At 37.0% G+C, this 14,378-nt stretch overlaps 2 protein-coding genes and 1 pseudogene across 2 annotated transcripts; 1 reads left to right on the top strand and 2 right to left on the bottom strand.

Moving 5' to 3' along the window:
* The first annotated feature begins 127 nt into the window (after positions 1-127).
* LOC127132886 (uncharacterized) lies at positions 128-286 on the top strand (annotated as a pseudogene).
* Positions 287-6,521: 6,235 nt separating this feature from the next.
* LOC127130708 (uncharacterized) lies at positions 6,522-7,358 on the bottom strand. The gene has a single exon (XM_051059675.1). The coding sequence runs from the start codon at positions 7,356-7,358 to the stop codon at positions 6,522-6,524; it is 837 nt and encodes a 278-aa protein (XP_050915632.1).
* A 30-nt stretch (positions 7,359-7,388) lies between these two features.
* LOC127130709 (uncharacterized) lies at positions 7,389-8,315 on the bottom strand. The gene has a single exon (XM_051059676.1). It carries the CDS (start codon positions 8,313-8,315, stop codon positions 7,389-7,391), a length of 927 nt encoding a protein of 308 aa, XP_050915633.1.
* Positions 8,316-14,378: the final 6,063 nt, after the last annotated feature.

The following is a 14,378-nucleotide window of genomic DNA, read 5'->3' on the forward strand; positions in this document are numbered from 1 at the left end:
TTGCGAGTTGAAGATTGTCAACATGTGGCTGGATTATACGGAAGTAAAATTCAAGAACTTTGATACTGGTTTGAGGACTGGATTCTTTTTACTACTATAATGTTATTGTTCGCAGAAATATTTGATTGTCTTTGCACTTGGGGCAATGAAACAACTAGTGAGATTCTAACTGAGGCACGTCTATTGCTGGTTGAAAACTATTTTCAAACCCCTTTTCGGGGTAAAGTACTACAAATTTTGTTCAATCTTTTATATTTATTCTAACTACTATATTTCAACTTAAGATTACAGTAGTAAAATAGCCCAGTCACCAAACCAGTACCATAGTTTTTGAATTTTACTTCATTCTCATCAAGCCAGAATTACAATCTTCAACTCACATAAACAACTGCATGGTCTTCTCTTCCATTACTTTTTCCAGACTAAACTTAAATGGTGTCGTGTTATGTTTGAGAGTGACACTTAAATGGTCTCATGTTTTGAGTCCCACATCGGAATTATTAGAGTGAATAGTATGAAACATCGCGTACAAAATAAAAGTATGTGATACATTCCAAAAATACTTTTTGCCCACGGTACCCAAAAGTTGAAATTTAATTTCCACAATGTCCCATTCTAAAAAAAATTTTCTAGAATGTCCCATTTTTCTTTTTGGCCTCGTCCAATGAATGAGCGAGAGGATGAAGCGCTGACACTGATGAGTAGGCTCGGTCATTGGTTGGCCGAACTAATGAAAGAGAGTTATTTTTTATTATTTTAAATACTATTATATAATTAAATAACCTTATTAAAATTATTATTAAATAGTTTTCTAATTATTTTGTATATTTAAATAATAAAAATAATTTTTTTTTAAATAATAATAATTTTTTTGTAAAATACTAATAATAGTTTTTTAATATTCTTTTTTTAAAATATTAATAATAGAAATAATTTTTAAAAAAAAATTAATAATACAACTATAAATATTATAATGAGACATATAATGAATTGTAATGATTAATAATTATTTTATTGATATAATGGAAGAAATACATTTTATTTATAGTGGTTGTCTGTTCCACAGCTTGTGTCAACTTTTTTGCATTTTTTCTTGCCCAGTCTTCTTGTCTTTGTCTTGCGGGAGACGGAGATGAGTCCGAAGACAATTCTTCATGGGCCTCTTGTTGTTGATCTTGATGTTGACTTTGATGTTGTTGTGATGTGTTTGGAGGCATATCTATATCGTCGAGTTCTTGAATGCGAAAATAAGGCATATTCATTAGATGGTCATTAGTGATGTCAAAGTTGGGTAGTGAATGTGTGAGTTGTGTGTAGGTGCTGGGTTGGGTGTGTTGGATAGGAGGATAGTAGACATCATCATCAGGGTTGTATGTAGGAGTGAGTTGTGCGAATGTGGTGTTAAATGTTTGGGGTCGAGAATGAGGGTTCGAGTATTCAAAGTTGGGTTGAAGAATTGGAGTGTATTGTATGGGTGGGCGTACGTTGGATTGTTGTTGATATTGTTGGTTGTAAAAGTAGTTTGTTTGAGGGAATGGAGTTTGGGGATTATGGTGTTGGGTTGAGGTGGAATAAATGGTGTGTTGTTGGGTGGTCTGGGTGTGTTGATAAGTTTGTTGAGCTGATGATGATGGTTGAGCCCCAAATGTGGATGTGTATGTGGGGGGAATGTCTTGATGTGAGGGTGATGTTGTTTGTTGGGTTGAAGAAGCTACATGTTGACGGGGATCAGTCAAAATTTGTGTTGGAACAACGTGCATAAAAGGAATTGATAAAAACTAATTCATGTATTCTCTACCCGATTTAGACTCACCAATTACCGAGTTACCTTGTAACACCAAATGCCTTCTCCTTTTCCATTCTTCTAGCTCTTCTTTGTTTAAATCTTGCCAATGTTTGTCCCAAGCTTGAACCATAGTCATAGTATGATGTTCACTTAGACACCTTGGCTGAGACGATATTTGTTGTTCAAATCCAAATTGTAGTTTGACCCGATCCGTCTGATGCATCTCAACGGTAAAGAAACGTACTATATATGTCGTTGCACTCCAAACTCGGATGTCACTCTAATCAGACACTGGATATTATATGTACGACCTCCATATAAACTATTAAAAGAAATATAACTATTAAAATGTATAAAATAAATTTAGATAAGTTGAATATTATAATTAATCATTCTTACATCGTTTTCTTCTGTGTGTTCAATTGCAACACGATACCTCCGTAGATGATGACGAGGATTATTTCCGTAATTCATACCTCGTTTGCACCATCTTGCATATTAAAAAAAATATCTTAAAGCGACGTATAATTAATTTTTAGAAATATAAATTGCATTTAAATGAAAAACAGTACCTTAATGCATAAGGATGTGACGGAACCTCGTTACTAACTGGGGCTAACAAGGGTATGCGTGTGAATGCCCATAGAGTTGGTAATACAACACAACTTTCTATGCTCTTGACTCCTTTATGGGTTGCCTTGCACATATGTCTATATAGTGTCGCCAGACAAGCAGAACCCCAACTGTATGTGTTATATTTTTCTAGGTCTCCTACTAAAGGTAACCAAGAAGAATGCAATAAATTGTGACTCTTATCTGACATTAAAAAAGTAGCAATTAAAAGTAAAATATAAACTTTTGAATGAAGAATATTTTCCGCCTCGGTCGGGTTAGGGTTATTTTTCAGTTGTGTTAATAGGGCTTCTAACCAAACAATTTTGACAGAAGCCCCTATTTTATCTGAAGCTCTTGGTTCGACGCCCAAATTCTCCATGTAAACATCATTGATTACGTTTGTTGGGCCATTAACAACTTTACCATTAATTCGGAGACCGAGTAACATACTCACATCCTCTAGTGTGATAGTACATTCACCCGTTGGTAAATGAAATGTATGCGTCTCGGGTCTCCATCTCTCTAACAATGCAACAATTAATTTAGAATCTACTTTTAGACTTGCTATCTTGGCTACATATGCAAAATCGGCTAGTTCCAAATATAGTATTATAATCGCACTTGGTTGAATGCATGTATGTGAATGGACCCGGAACTTACTGTCTTCCTGAAATTCAAATAAAAATGGTAATAAATATTTAATGTGATATTTACCTATTAAATTTGTGAAATAGATTTGAAAGAGACTTATGTATTCGGCAATCTTCGTCGTCGTCCCACGGTGTGATTCGCCCATCCACAACAAAGACATTTTGGAATAGAAGAGAGTGAATATTTGAAGAGAGTAAATATTTGAAGAGACTAAATATTTGTGAAATAGAAATTGAAGGAAGAAGATGAGAAAGAATTGTAGAGGAATGGTTTATTTATAGTGGTAAAAAATATTAAATATATAGGTGAGAATTGTATAAGTTGATTGGACTAATAAGGGAATGCATGCAAAAAATTTATGTGTTGAATTTGCAAGGAATCTCTGCAAGAACGATTCCCATGTTGATTGGAAATTTCACTGCAAAATTGCATGCGTGCAGACTCGCCCCTTTGATGGCCGAGCTAACCCTTGTAACGTGTTGCCTCGTCCAATGGAATGACGAGCTTAGCCATGTAACGTGTTGCCTCGTCCAATGGAATAACGAGCTTAGCCATGTAACATGTTGCCTCGTCCAATGAATGGGCGAGCTTATTCTTCTAGGATTATGACTCATCCAATGAATGGGCGAGCTTATAAATCTAGGGTTTTCACGTTTTCTCTCTCTTCCAATTGAAGGACGAGTTGCATGTGATATTTCTTTAGGATTTGGTTTACTAGGAATTTGTTTTGTTGACTATAAATTGCATTCATATCTTCATTCATTCCCATCAAACCAAATCTACTACATTAATATCTTGACTTATTTTCATCAAATCAAATATTTTACATTCATATCTCATTCATCAAACCAAATATTATTCATATCTTCATTCATTCTCATCAAACCAAATCTACTACATTTATATCTCCTTCATCAAACCAAATAACCTACAGTCGTGGCTCAAAGAAATTTAATTGTGTCTATCCATTCCAACGGATCCCTTTTCATAGATGCAAATGAGGGATTCTCATTTTGCAATACGAATTTGCATTTGTTCAAAATCCACATCAACTCTGATTTCCATCATCTAAAAGACCGTATTGAAAAAAAGGTACAAAGTTGTGTTGAAGACATCATTTATCGCCATCCATTAATTAATGGAGACGATAATATCGTCTTTTACATAATGACACCCATTGAGACTGACGAAGATGTCAAGTCGATGTTTCAATGTCATATAACATTTTCTCAATTACCCACCATTGAGATATATGTTCGTCTAGTCGAAAATCTTGAAGAAAAATCGACTCACAATGAAAATCTTGAAGAACAACCGACTCACAATAAAAATCTCAGTTATCCAACGCAATTTATACAATCACATGAGTACGGAATGAGTCAAGCCATTGACGAAGAGCCGACTCAAAATAATGACCCTTTCATACCAAATGAAGAGGTGGGCGAGAATAGCGAGGATGATCTTGAAGAGGTTCGATTTGAAGATCTATTTGGTGTTAGCGATGACGATGGCAATGAAGACATCTTCGACACACCGGTCGTTGCACTAAGAGCGCAACCAATTAGTTTGTACAACCCACCTGTGCACATGCAAAATATAAGTTTGGATGATGCTGAACCAATCTCCGTTTTCGGAAGTTTCATACCAAGTCATTATGCTGACGAAATAGAGGAGGGCATCGAGTATGAAAATAAGGAAGAGTGTGTTCTGGCGTTGCAACAATGGCATATAAAACATAGTCTAGATTTTTCTGTGACTAAATCTGACAATGTACGTTATGTCATCAAATGTAGAAATTCAACATGCAATTTCAAATGCAGGGTCTCTTTGCGTAAGGGCAACTCAAGGTGGAGAGTTGGTAAGTCTGGTGGGCCTCATACGTACACAACCACTTCCATGTCACAAGACCATACAAAACTAAGTTAAAAAATGATTAGTAAGAGCATAATGGAGCTTGTAAATCGGGATGCTTCTCTTAAGGTAAAGGTGATCATCGCTCATGTTGCTGAGAAATACAGGTATATCATATCCTACAAAAAGGCATGGATTGCAAAGTGTAAGATAATTGAGTCGCTGTATGAAAACTGGGAGACATCTTACAACGATCTGCCGTAGTGGATACTGGTAATGAAAAACATATCTACCAGATACCATTATAGAATTGCAATCCTTACCTGTGATTTCAAATGATGGTTCACACTTGGGTGACCAAAGGATATTTCATCGTCTTTTTTGAGCGTTTCGACCATGTATACGTGGTTTCGCGTATTGTAAACCTATTGTGCAGGTTGATGGAACATGGTTGTATGACAAGTACAGAGGGACTCTGTAGATGGCTGTGGCATAGGATGAGAACATGAACACTTTTCCGATAGCGTTCGCATTGGTTGAAAGTGAGACAAAGGAAGCTTGGAGTTTCTTTCTTAAGAATTTAAGAATACACGTTACTCCCTAAGCAAATCTGCGTCTAATATCAGACAAGCATGAATCGATAAAGAGTGAATATAACAATCTGGAAAATGGATGACAGTATCCTCCGTCATCACACGTCTATTGCATTAGACACATCGCGTAAAACTTCATGCGCAAGATTAAAGACAAGGATCTGCGCAAAATAGTTGTTAACATGGGTTATGCGTTGACAGAGGCGAAATCCGAAGAACAAACAATGACGCAATATCATGGATAGACAACATCCCTCGGGAGAAATGGGCAAGGGCATTTGACGGAGGGCAACACTGGGGTCATATGACAACTAATCTGGCAGAAGCAATGAACTCGGTGCTCAAAGAAATCTGAAACCTTCCAATCACTACATTGGTCAAATCTACGTACTACCGATTAGGATCACTATTTGGTAGAAGAGGTCATCAATGGACAAAAATGTTAGCCCCTGGACAAGTTTTCACTGATAACTGCAACAAGGGGATGATTGAGGAAGTCATGAAAGCTAACACGCATAACGTCATGCAGTTTAATCGCGAGAGATTCTATTTCATGGTCCAAGAGAAGATTAATCATAATGACGGTCGACCAACCGGAACATTCAGTGTTGATCTGAAGAAACAACATTGCGATTGTGGGAAATTTTAGGCATTTCACTTACCTTGCTCCCATGTAATCGCAACATGTTCGAGCATACACCAGTACTACTCCATTCACATTCCAGACGTCTTCAAAATTCTTAACGTCTTCAAGGTCTATACGGAGAGTTTCCTATGACTTCCCCAAGAGGAGAATTTGCCATAATATGAAGGATTTATTCTTTGCCATGACGACTCTATGAGAAGGAGGAAGAAATGGTGCCCAAACAACACCATTTCTTCCTCCTTCTCATAGAGTCGTGGAAAAGAGTAAATCCTTCATATTGTGGCCAATTCTCCTCATGGGGAAGTCCTAGGAAACTCTCCTTATAGACCTTGAACACGCTAAGAATTTTGAAGATTTCTGGAATGTGAATGAAGAAGTCCTAGCGTATGCTCGAACATGCTGCGATTACATGGGAGCAAGGTAAGTGAAATGCCTGAAATTTCCCACAATCACAGTGTTGTTTCCTCAGATCAACGTTGAATGTTCCGGTTGGTCGACCGTCGTTATGATTAATCTTCTCTTGGATCATGAAATAAAATCTCTCGCGATCGAGCTGCATGACGTTATGTGTGTTAGCTTTGATGACTTCCTCAGCCATCCCCTTGTTGCAGTTATCAATGGAAACCTGCCCAGAGGCTAACATTTTTGTCCATTGATGGCCTCTTCTACCAAATAGTGATCCTAATCGATAATACGTAGATTTGACCAATGCAGTGATTGGACGGTTTCGGGTTTCTTTTAGCACCGAGTTCATTGCTTCTGCTAGGTTAGTTATCATGTGACCGCAACGTTGCCCTTCGTCAAATGCCCTTGCCCACTTCTCCCGAGGGATGTTGTCTATCCATGATAAAGCGTCGTTGTTTGTTCTTCGGATTTCCCCCCGATAGTAGTTAAATTTCGCCTTTGTTAACGCATAACCCATGTTAACAACTAGTTTGCGTAGATCCTTGTCTTTAATCTCGCGCATGAAATTTTGCGCGATGTGACTAATGCAATAGACGTGTGATGATGGAGGATACTGCCATCCATTTTCCGAATTGTTATATGCACTCTTTATCGATTCATGTCTGTCTAACATTAGACACAGATTTGCTTGGGGAGTAACGTGTATTCTTAAATTCTTAAGAAAGAAACTCCAAGCTTCCTTTGTCTCACTTTCAACCAATGCGAACGCTATCGGAAATATGTTCCCGTTCCCATCTTGCACAACAGCCATCAACAGAGTCCATCTGTACTTGCCATACAATCATGTTCCATCAACCTGCACAATAGGTTTACAATATGCGAAACCACGTATACATGGTCGAAACGCCCAAAACAGACGATGAAATATCCTTTGGTCACCCAAGTGTGAACCATCATTTGAAATCACAGGTAAGGATTGCAATTCTATAATGGTACCTGGTAGATATGTTTTCATTACTAGTATCCACTGCGGCAGATCGCTGTAAGATGTCTCCCAATTTCCATACAACGACTCAATTGTCTTACACTTTGCAATCCATGCCTTTTTGTAGGATATGTTATACCTGTATTTCTCAGCAACATGAGCGATGATAACCTTCACCTTAATGGAAGCGTCCCGATTTACAAGCTCCATTATGCTCTTACTAATCATTTCCGAACTGAGTTTTGTATGGTCTTGTGACATGGAAGTGGTTGTGCACGTATGAGGCCCACCAAACTTACCAACTCTCCACCTTGAGTTGCCCTCACGCAAAGAGACCCTGCATTTGAAATTGCATGTTGAATTTCTACATTTGATGACAAAACGTACATTGTCAGATCTAACCACAGAAAAATTTAGACTACGTTTTATATGCCATTGTTGCAACGCCAGAACACACTCTTCCTTATTTTCATACTCGATGTCCTCCTCTATTTCGTCAGCATTGTGAGTTGGTATGAAACTTCCGAAAACGGAGATTGGTTCAGCATCATCCAAACTTATGTTTTGCATGTGCACATGTGGGTTGTACAAACTAATTGGTTGCGCTCTTAGTGCAACGGTCGGTATGTCGAAGATGCCTTCATTGCCATCGTCATCACTAACACCAAATAGATCTTCAAATCGAACCTCCTCAAGATCATCCTCACTATTCTCGCCTACCTCTTCATTTGGTATGAAATGTTCATTATTTTGAGTCGGTTCTTCGTCAATGGCTTGACTCATTCCGTACTTGTGTGACTATACAGATTCCGTTGGATAACAGAGATTTTCATTGTGAGTCGGTTGTTCTTCAAGATTTTCATTGTGAGTCGCTTGTTCTTCAAGATTTTCGACTAGACGAACAGATATCTCAATGGTGGGTAATTGAGATAATGTTATATGACATTGAAACATCGACTTGACATCTTCGTCAGTCTCAATGGGTGTCATTATGTAAAAGGCGATATTATCATCTCCATTAAATAATGGATGGCGATAAATGATGTTTTCAACATAACTTTGTAACTTTTTTTCAATACGGTCTTTTAAATGATGGAAGTCGGAGTTGATGTGGAATTTGAACATATGCAAATTCGTATTGTAAAATGAGAATCCCTCATTTGCATCTGTGAAAAGGGACCCTTCGGAATGGATAGACACAATTAAATTTCTTTGAGCCATGAATGTGGAATATTTGATTTGATTAAGGAGATATGATTGTAGAATATTTGATTTGATGAAAATAAGTAAAAATATAAATGTAGTAGATTTGGTTTGATGAGAATGAATGAAGATATGAATAATATTTGGTTTGACGAAGGAGATATGAATGTAGAATATTTGGTTTGATAAAAATAAATAAAGATATACATGTAATAGATTTGGTTTGATGAGAATGAATGAAGATATTAATGCAATTTATAGTCAACAAAACATAATCCTAGTAAACCAAACCCTGTAGAAATACTCACATGTAGCTCGTCCTTCAATTGGAAGAGAGAGAAAACGTGAAAACCCTAGCCTTCACTAGCTCGCCCATTCATTAGACGAGTCATAACCCTAGAAGAACAAGCCCGCCCATTCATTAGACGAGTCATAACCCTAGAAGAACAAGCCCGCCCATTCATTGGACGAGGCAACACGTGACATGGCTAAGCTCGTCATTCCATTGGACGAGGCAACACAATACAAGGGTTAACTCGACCATCAAAGGGACTAGTCTGCACGCATGCTTTTTTGCAATGTAAATTCCAATCAGCATGGGAATCGTTGTTGCAGGGATTCCTTGCTGTAAGACCCCAATTTTGTCCCTAAGATCCCTCATGGCATCATATCATATCATATCATTGCCTCAAGGATCATTGTGCACCTTGCCTGCTTCCCTGTGGGTGGGGTATCTTTTTGAGAGTGGTTCTTGATCACCAAGCATGTTTGGCATATGTATATCATTGCTTTTCTCTTTATCACTAACCAAAAATACAAAAATATGTCATCTAACCTTGTTACTTGCAGATGAAGCAATCTTAGGTCAAGACAGTCAAAGGCAGCCATTGAGCAATAGATGGTGGCCATTCTTGAGAATTTGGGCACCATGATCATTCACAAGAGCTTATATGAGCCATGGCATCATTTTGAATCAAAATCCCAAGTGGTAGAAGCTTGAATTTCATCTGAGCATAGCCAGGTCAACTGAAACCCTAGAAAAGTCAACACAAGTCAATTGTCAGTTCAATCATGGATTTGAAGGTGGGAGATGGTTAGATAGGCCTCATTCATGTCCATGCAAGTCTCATTTGACATTTCAAACATCAACAATGAAGAATTTGAGGTCAGATGAAAACTTTCCAAAAATAGTAAGTGACCTGTAATTCAAAATTGCCAAAAATGGAAAGGTTTTCTCCTCAAGATTACATCATCAAAAATGCTTCAAATGAAATTTTGTCCAACATGAAAGTTGTAGATCTTTCTCTCCCATTTCCAAAAGGTCCAAGATCATCAATTTCTCATGTGTGGTTAAGGAATTATGATCAAAACATGGCAAGGTGTACATGGAGATTCAAATGTGCATAACTTCTCAACCAAATGTCCAATTCAAGTGGTTCTTTTTGCTAAATTCTTCTCTTGACATATACTATCCAAATCATGCATTGCATTTCATGAAATATCATCATATGAATATGTGCCAATCCACTTGATTTTTGGAGGGAATTTTCAAAGTTTAAAATTGGCCAATTGTTGGAACTTTCTATCATTGCCAATAGCTCCAAAATGCATTTTTAAGTGAATTTGAACTCAGCCACGTGCACTGTTCATCATGCACACCATGCATAAGGTGAATTTGCCATTTTGCACTTACACCTTCATTTTCACTAATCCAATTGCCACAAGCTTAAACATGATTAGGGAAGTGATTAAGAGGGAGTATATAACATAAATCCTAACAGAATTCTGCTAACAACACTCCATTTTTTCAGATCTAGATCTAGAATACAAAACTTTTCTCTCAAAATTTTCTTCCAATTTCTTCATATTCAATTCATTTCCTTGCTTAATCCTGGTTGTTGAGTTGATCTTGAGCAGGATCATCCATAGAATCAGTGGAATTCGTGCAGCATTGGAGCATTTGAAGCATGGAAGCATCTATGGCAAATCCAAAATTCTGGTGAATCACGTGCAATTGAGCTTTGATCTTCCTTCCATTCATCTTCACAAGCATTCTAGAGGAGAATTTGAGCATTGCAAAGGCATAGATCCAGCTAAATCCAGTTCTGCTTCTACAAGAGGTTACAAATCAATTCTCATAATCTTGATTTTCACTGCCATAATGTGATAGATCTTTGAATGCTGAGTAGATTAGACTTTGAATCGTGTGAATCCGTGCCAAATTGAGTGAGATTCGATGAATTAAAGTTTTGATGTTGATTTTTCTTTCATTCGATTCATGCGTGTTGTGATGTTTTTGGATGAAATGCATGTTAATTCTTGTTGTAGGATGTTAGATCTACATGTTGCCATGCTTAATTTGTGATTCTGGACATGTTGAATTTTTCTGGAATTTGAGGATGAAGATCTTGAAGATCTTCATCGTGTTCATAGCTTGCTGCACTTTTCCTGCGGATTTTGCCATAACCATCATAGCATTACCTACGAATTTTGTTACGTGTTCATCCCAATTACCTGCGGATTATGGCATGCATGTGTTTAGGGTTTACACCAAACGGTGTCGTTCCAGGCCAAGGCGCGCGCCACTTTTTAAATTGTGCTTGGCTTCGATTCCAGCTTATGGCAAATATTCAAATGCTTCTCATTATTTCTCTTTTCCCTCCATTCCTTGCTACATGCTTGCTTCACTTTTTTTTTTAATTTTTCTTCATCTTATAAAATCCATATCTAATTAAATAATGCTTCAAAAAATATGAGGATTTTTGTGTTATGTCACATTTTCTGTCTAGTTTTTTTTGGTTATTTTTACATAAATTGTGCATGGCTGGAAATTAATTGGTCCTAGGGTTTGTGAACATGTATGCCTTTTTGTACCTTGCTTACCATATCTCTTGTGAAATGATGAGTCTTAATCCAATGCTTTTGAAATTTTGCATGCTTAAACTAGACTCTTGGCTGGACATTTTGGTGTTGAGTTTGCATTTTTACCATTTGTGGTTTCTGTTTTATGATCATGTGAATGTAGGTGTGACAATGTGTGTCACACGTTTGCTTACTCAACTTGACTAATTGATTTGCCATGCCAAATGAATTTCAATTGATGTGATTTTTTGTATGATGCTTCTTATGAATGTTGTGAATGCTCGTGATTTTTTGTGGAATTTTTGAATTGATTTCTGATTTGATTGATATTTTTCTTTCTGGATTGCCATGTGTGAGCCTTTGAATAGTCTTGATGTTCATTTGTTTGTGAAATGCTTGTGGTTTATCATATGAATGTGAAATTTTACATATTGTTTCTAGACATGTTGAAGACTGTTTTGGATTTGATTTGAGGTTTTTTCCATGTTTCATTTCTGTTTTAGGCTTGTGCTAAGTTGGTGTAACATTTGGTGTCATATTTGAGCTAGTTTTGATTGCCTTGCCTTATACAATTTGATTACCATGCCTAATCATGTCCAATTGCCCTAATTTTTGGTGTGTTGATCATGTTTTATGTTCTGTTCATCCATGAATTTTCTCAAGATTATTTGAACCATTTTTAAATTAATGTGCATTTGTTCATTATGATGTCTCAATGTGGTTACAACTTGCATACCTTAACATGTTTTGATTGTGAAATACTTTTGGTATATGATATTGATGTGAGACCTTTTAGATTGTGTTCTTAATTGTTTGAAGTTGACTCATGTTAATTTTCAGCTTCTGTTTAAAATTTTTTCTCCATCTTTGACCCTAGGCTTTGACCTAGTGGTTTGCCTCTCATGTTTGAAGCTTTGTTTCAGGTTACACATTCAAGTTACACAATTGATGATGCCTCATCTTGAGAGCATTTGATATTTGCTTTTGGTTACTAATGTGTATTTTGTAGGTTGATGTTGACTCATTTGAGTTTGACTTGTGGCTTGTGCCTTTGCTTATTGGGTTTGACTGTTGATATTGATGTTGTTTGATTGTCTGAGTTGTATACTGATTTGTTTGATGTTTCCACAGGTACATTAGTTGCTTAAGTTCATTTTGAACTTGCTTTTGCTTGGTTGCTTAACCACTTAGGTATAACCTCTCTTCTTCATGTAGTCTGGAAGACCTGGCCTGTTATGTGGTCAGGCACTTGTCTGAAGTCCTCCTTAAGAGGCAATGCTTGTGATTGTTTACTCTTTGTGCCAAGCAGGAAAAGTCCTTTGATAAGGCAATTGGCAGATAAAAGAGATGTGTAATCCATCTCCTGCTATTCAGTGTGTCATCCCTTTGCTCACATAACATGTTGATGCATTGTGGATATTAACCTAAGATCTATAGAGTCATTCACTTGTGGAGAGAGTTCCAACTTTCTGAACTCCCACACCTTCGAATATTCAAAGCTCTCCCAGGCCAGGGATAGAAGCCATGAGGCACACCCCTCAACTCCTTTTCATCTGCTTCACCTTAACTCTCAATGTTAAGGTTAAGAGCACACTTACCCCATTCCAGTTGACTGTAAAGTCTAACCTTGTTTGAGCCTAATTGCTTGTATATAGTGTGTGCTAATTGACTTGTTTGGTTGATTACCTTATTCATCTGTGCATATCTGCTTATGTGTGCCTTTGTGCATTTATCATCATTAATTGTACATAATTGCATAATCATTGTTCATATCTGTGTGATCATTTTGTTTTGAGGAGTCAACTGTAAGTCCATTTATTGGCAGTTGTTTCCTATGACCATTGAGGAGTCAATTATAAGTCCACCTTATTGGCATTTGTTTCCTGTGATATGGTAGGAGATTGGTATAAGTCCAGTGATTGGCATCCGGTATCCTTGTTTCTTTGCTTTTGGAGATTGGTATAAGTCCAGATAGATTGACATCTGATATCCATGTTTTGTTTTGCTTTAGGAGATTGGTATAAGTCCATTTATTGGCATCTGATATCCTTGTTTGGTTTGTGAGATTGGTGTAAGTCCATTGATTGGCATCCGGTATCTTTTGTTTTGCTTATTTGCTATTGCTCATTGCCTATTCCTGAGGAATCGCTTGAATCATCTTCCATATGATTTCAAGAGGTGAACATCTAAGAAGTTTTACACTCCCTCACCCTCCCACCTTTTGTTTCTTTAAACCTCCATTTGCATGTTAATACCAATTTGAAAACTATTGTGCAAACATTCTCATGTCTTTTCAAATTAGAAACCTAGGCCTTAAGCCTTTGACTTTTTCAAACTTCATTTTCTTAATACTTCTTTGAATTGAATCCTAATCATACTTTGACCATCTTTTGTGAATAAATTCTAATTGGTTAATCCAACTCATTCAATTGTTTTGTGGCTTTGTCCATTCTTGTTAAGTTTTCATACATTAGCCATATGTTTGATTTATCCTAGTTGGTTGATGTTAACCTCACCTTTTTTGTCCTTAGTGATTGAATTGTAAGACTTCCTTGCTTATTATAGGGTTAACCCCTCACTAGCAAGTTGAAGCTTTTCTCACATGGTGGACTTGTTGTTTGTATAAGGTTGAGTTTTCTCCCGTGGATAACGAAAGACCTTAGGGCTTTTGTTTTAAAATGAATCCACTCATATTTTGGAAATCTTTTAGCCGAACTACGGCGTTTTGATCCTTACCTTCCATGGAAAGGTACGTAGGCAACGGGTTCATCCGTTCAAACA

This window comes from Lathyrus oleraceus, chromosome 3, assembly GCF_024323335.1.
Source record: "Lathyrus oleraceus cultivar Zhongwan6 chromosome 3, CAAS_Psat_ZW6_1.0, whole genome shotgun sequence".
Classification (NCBI taxonomy): Eukaryota; Viridiplantae; Streptophyta; class Magnoliopsida; order Fabales; family Fabaceae; genus Lathyrus; species Lathyrus oleraceus.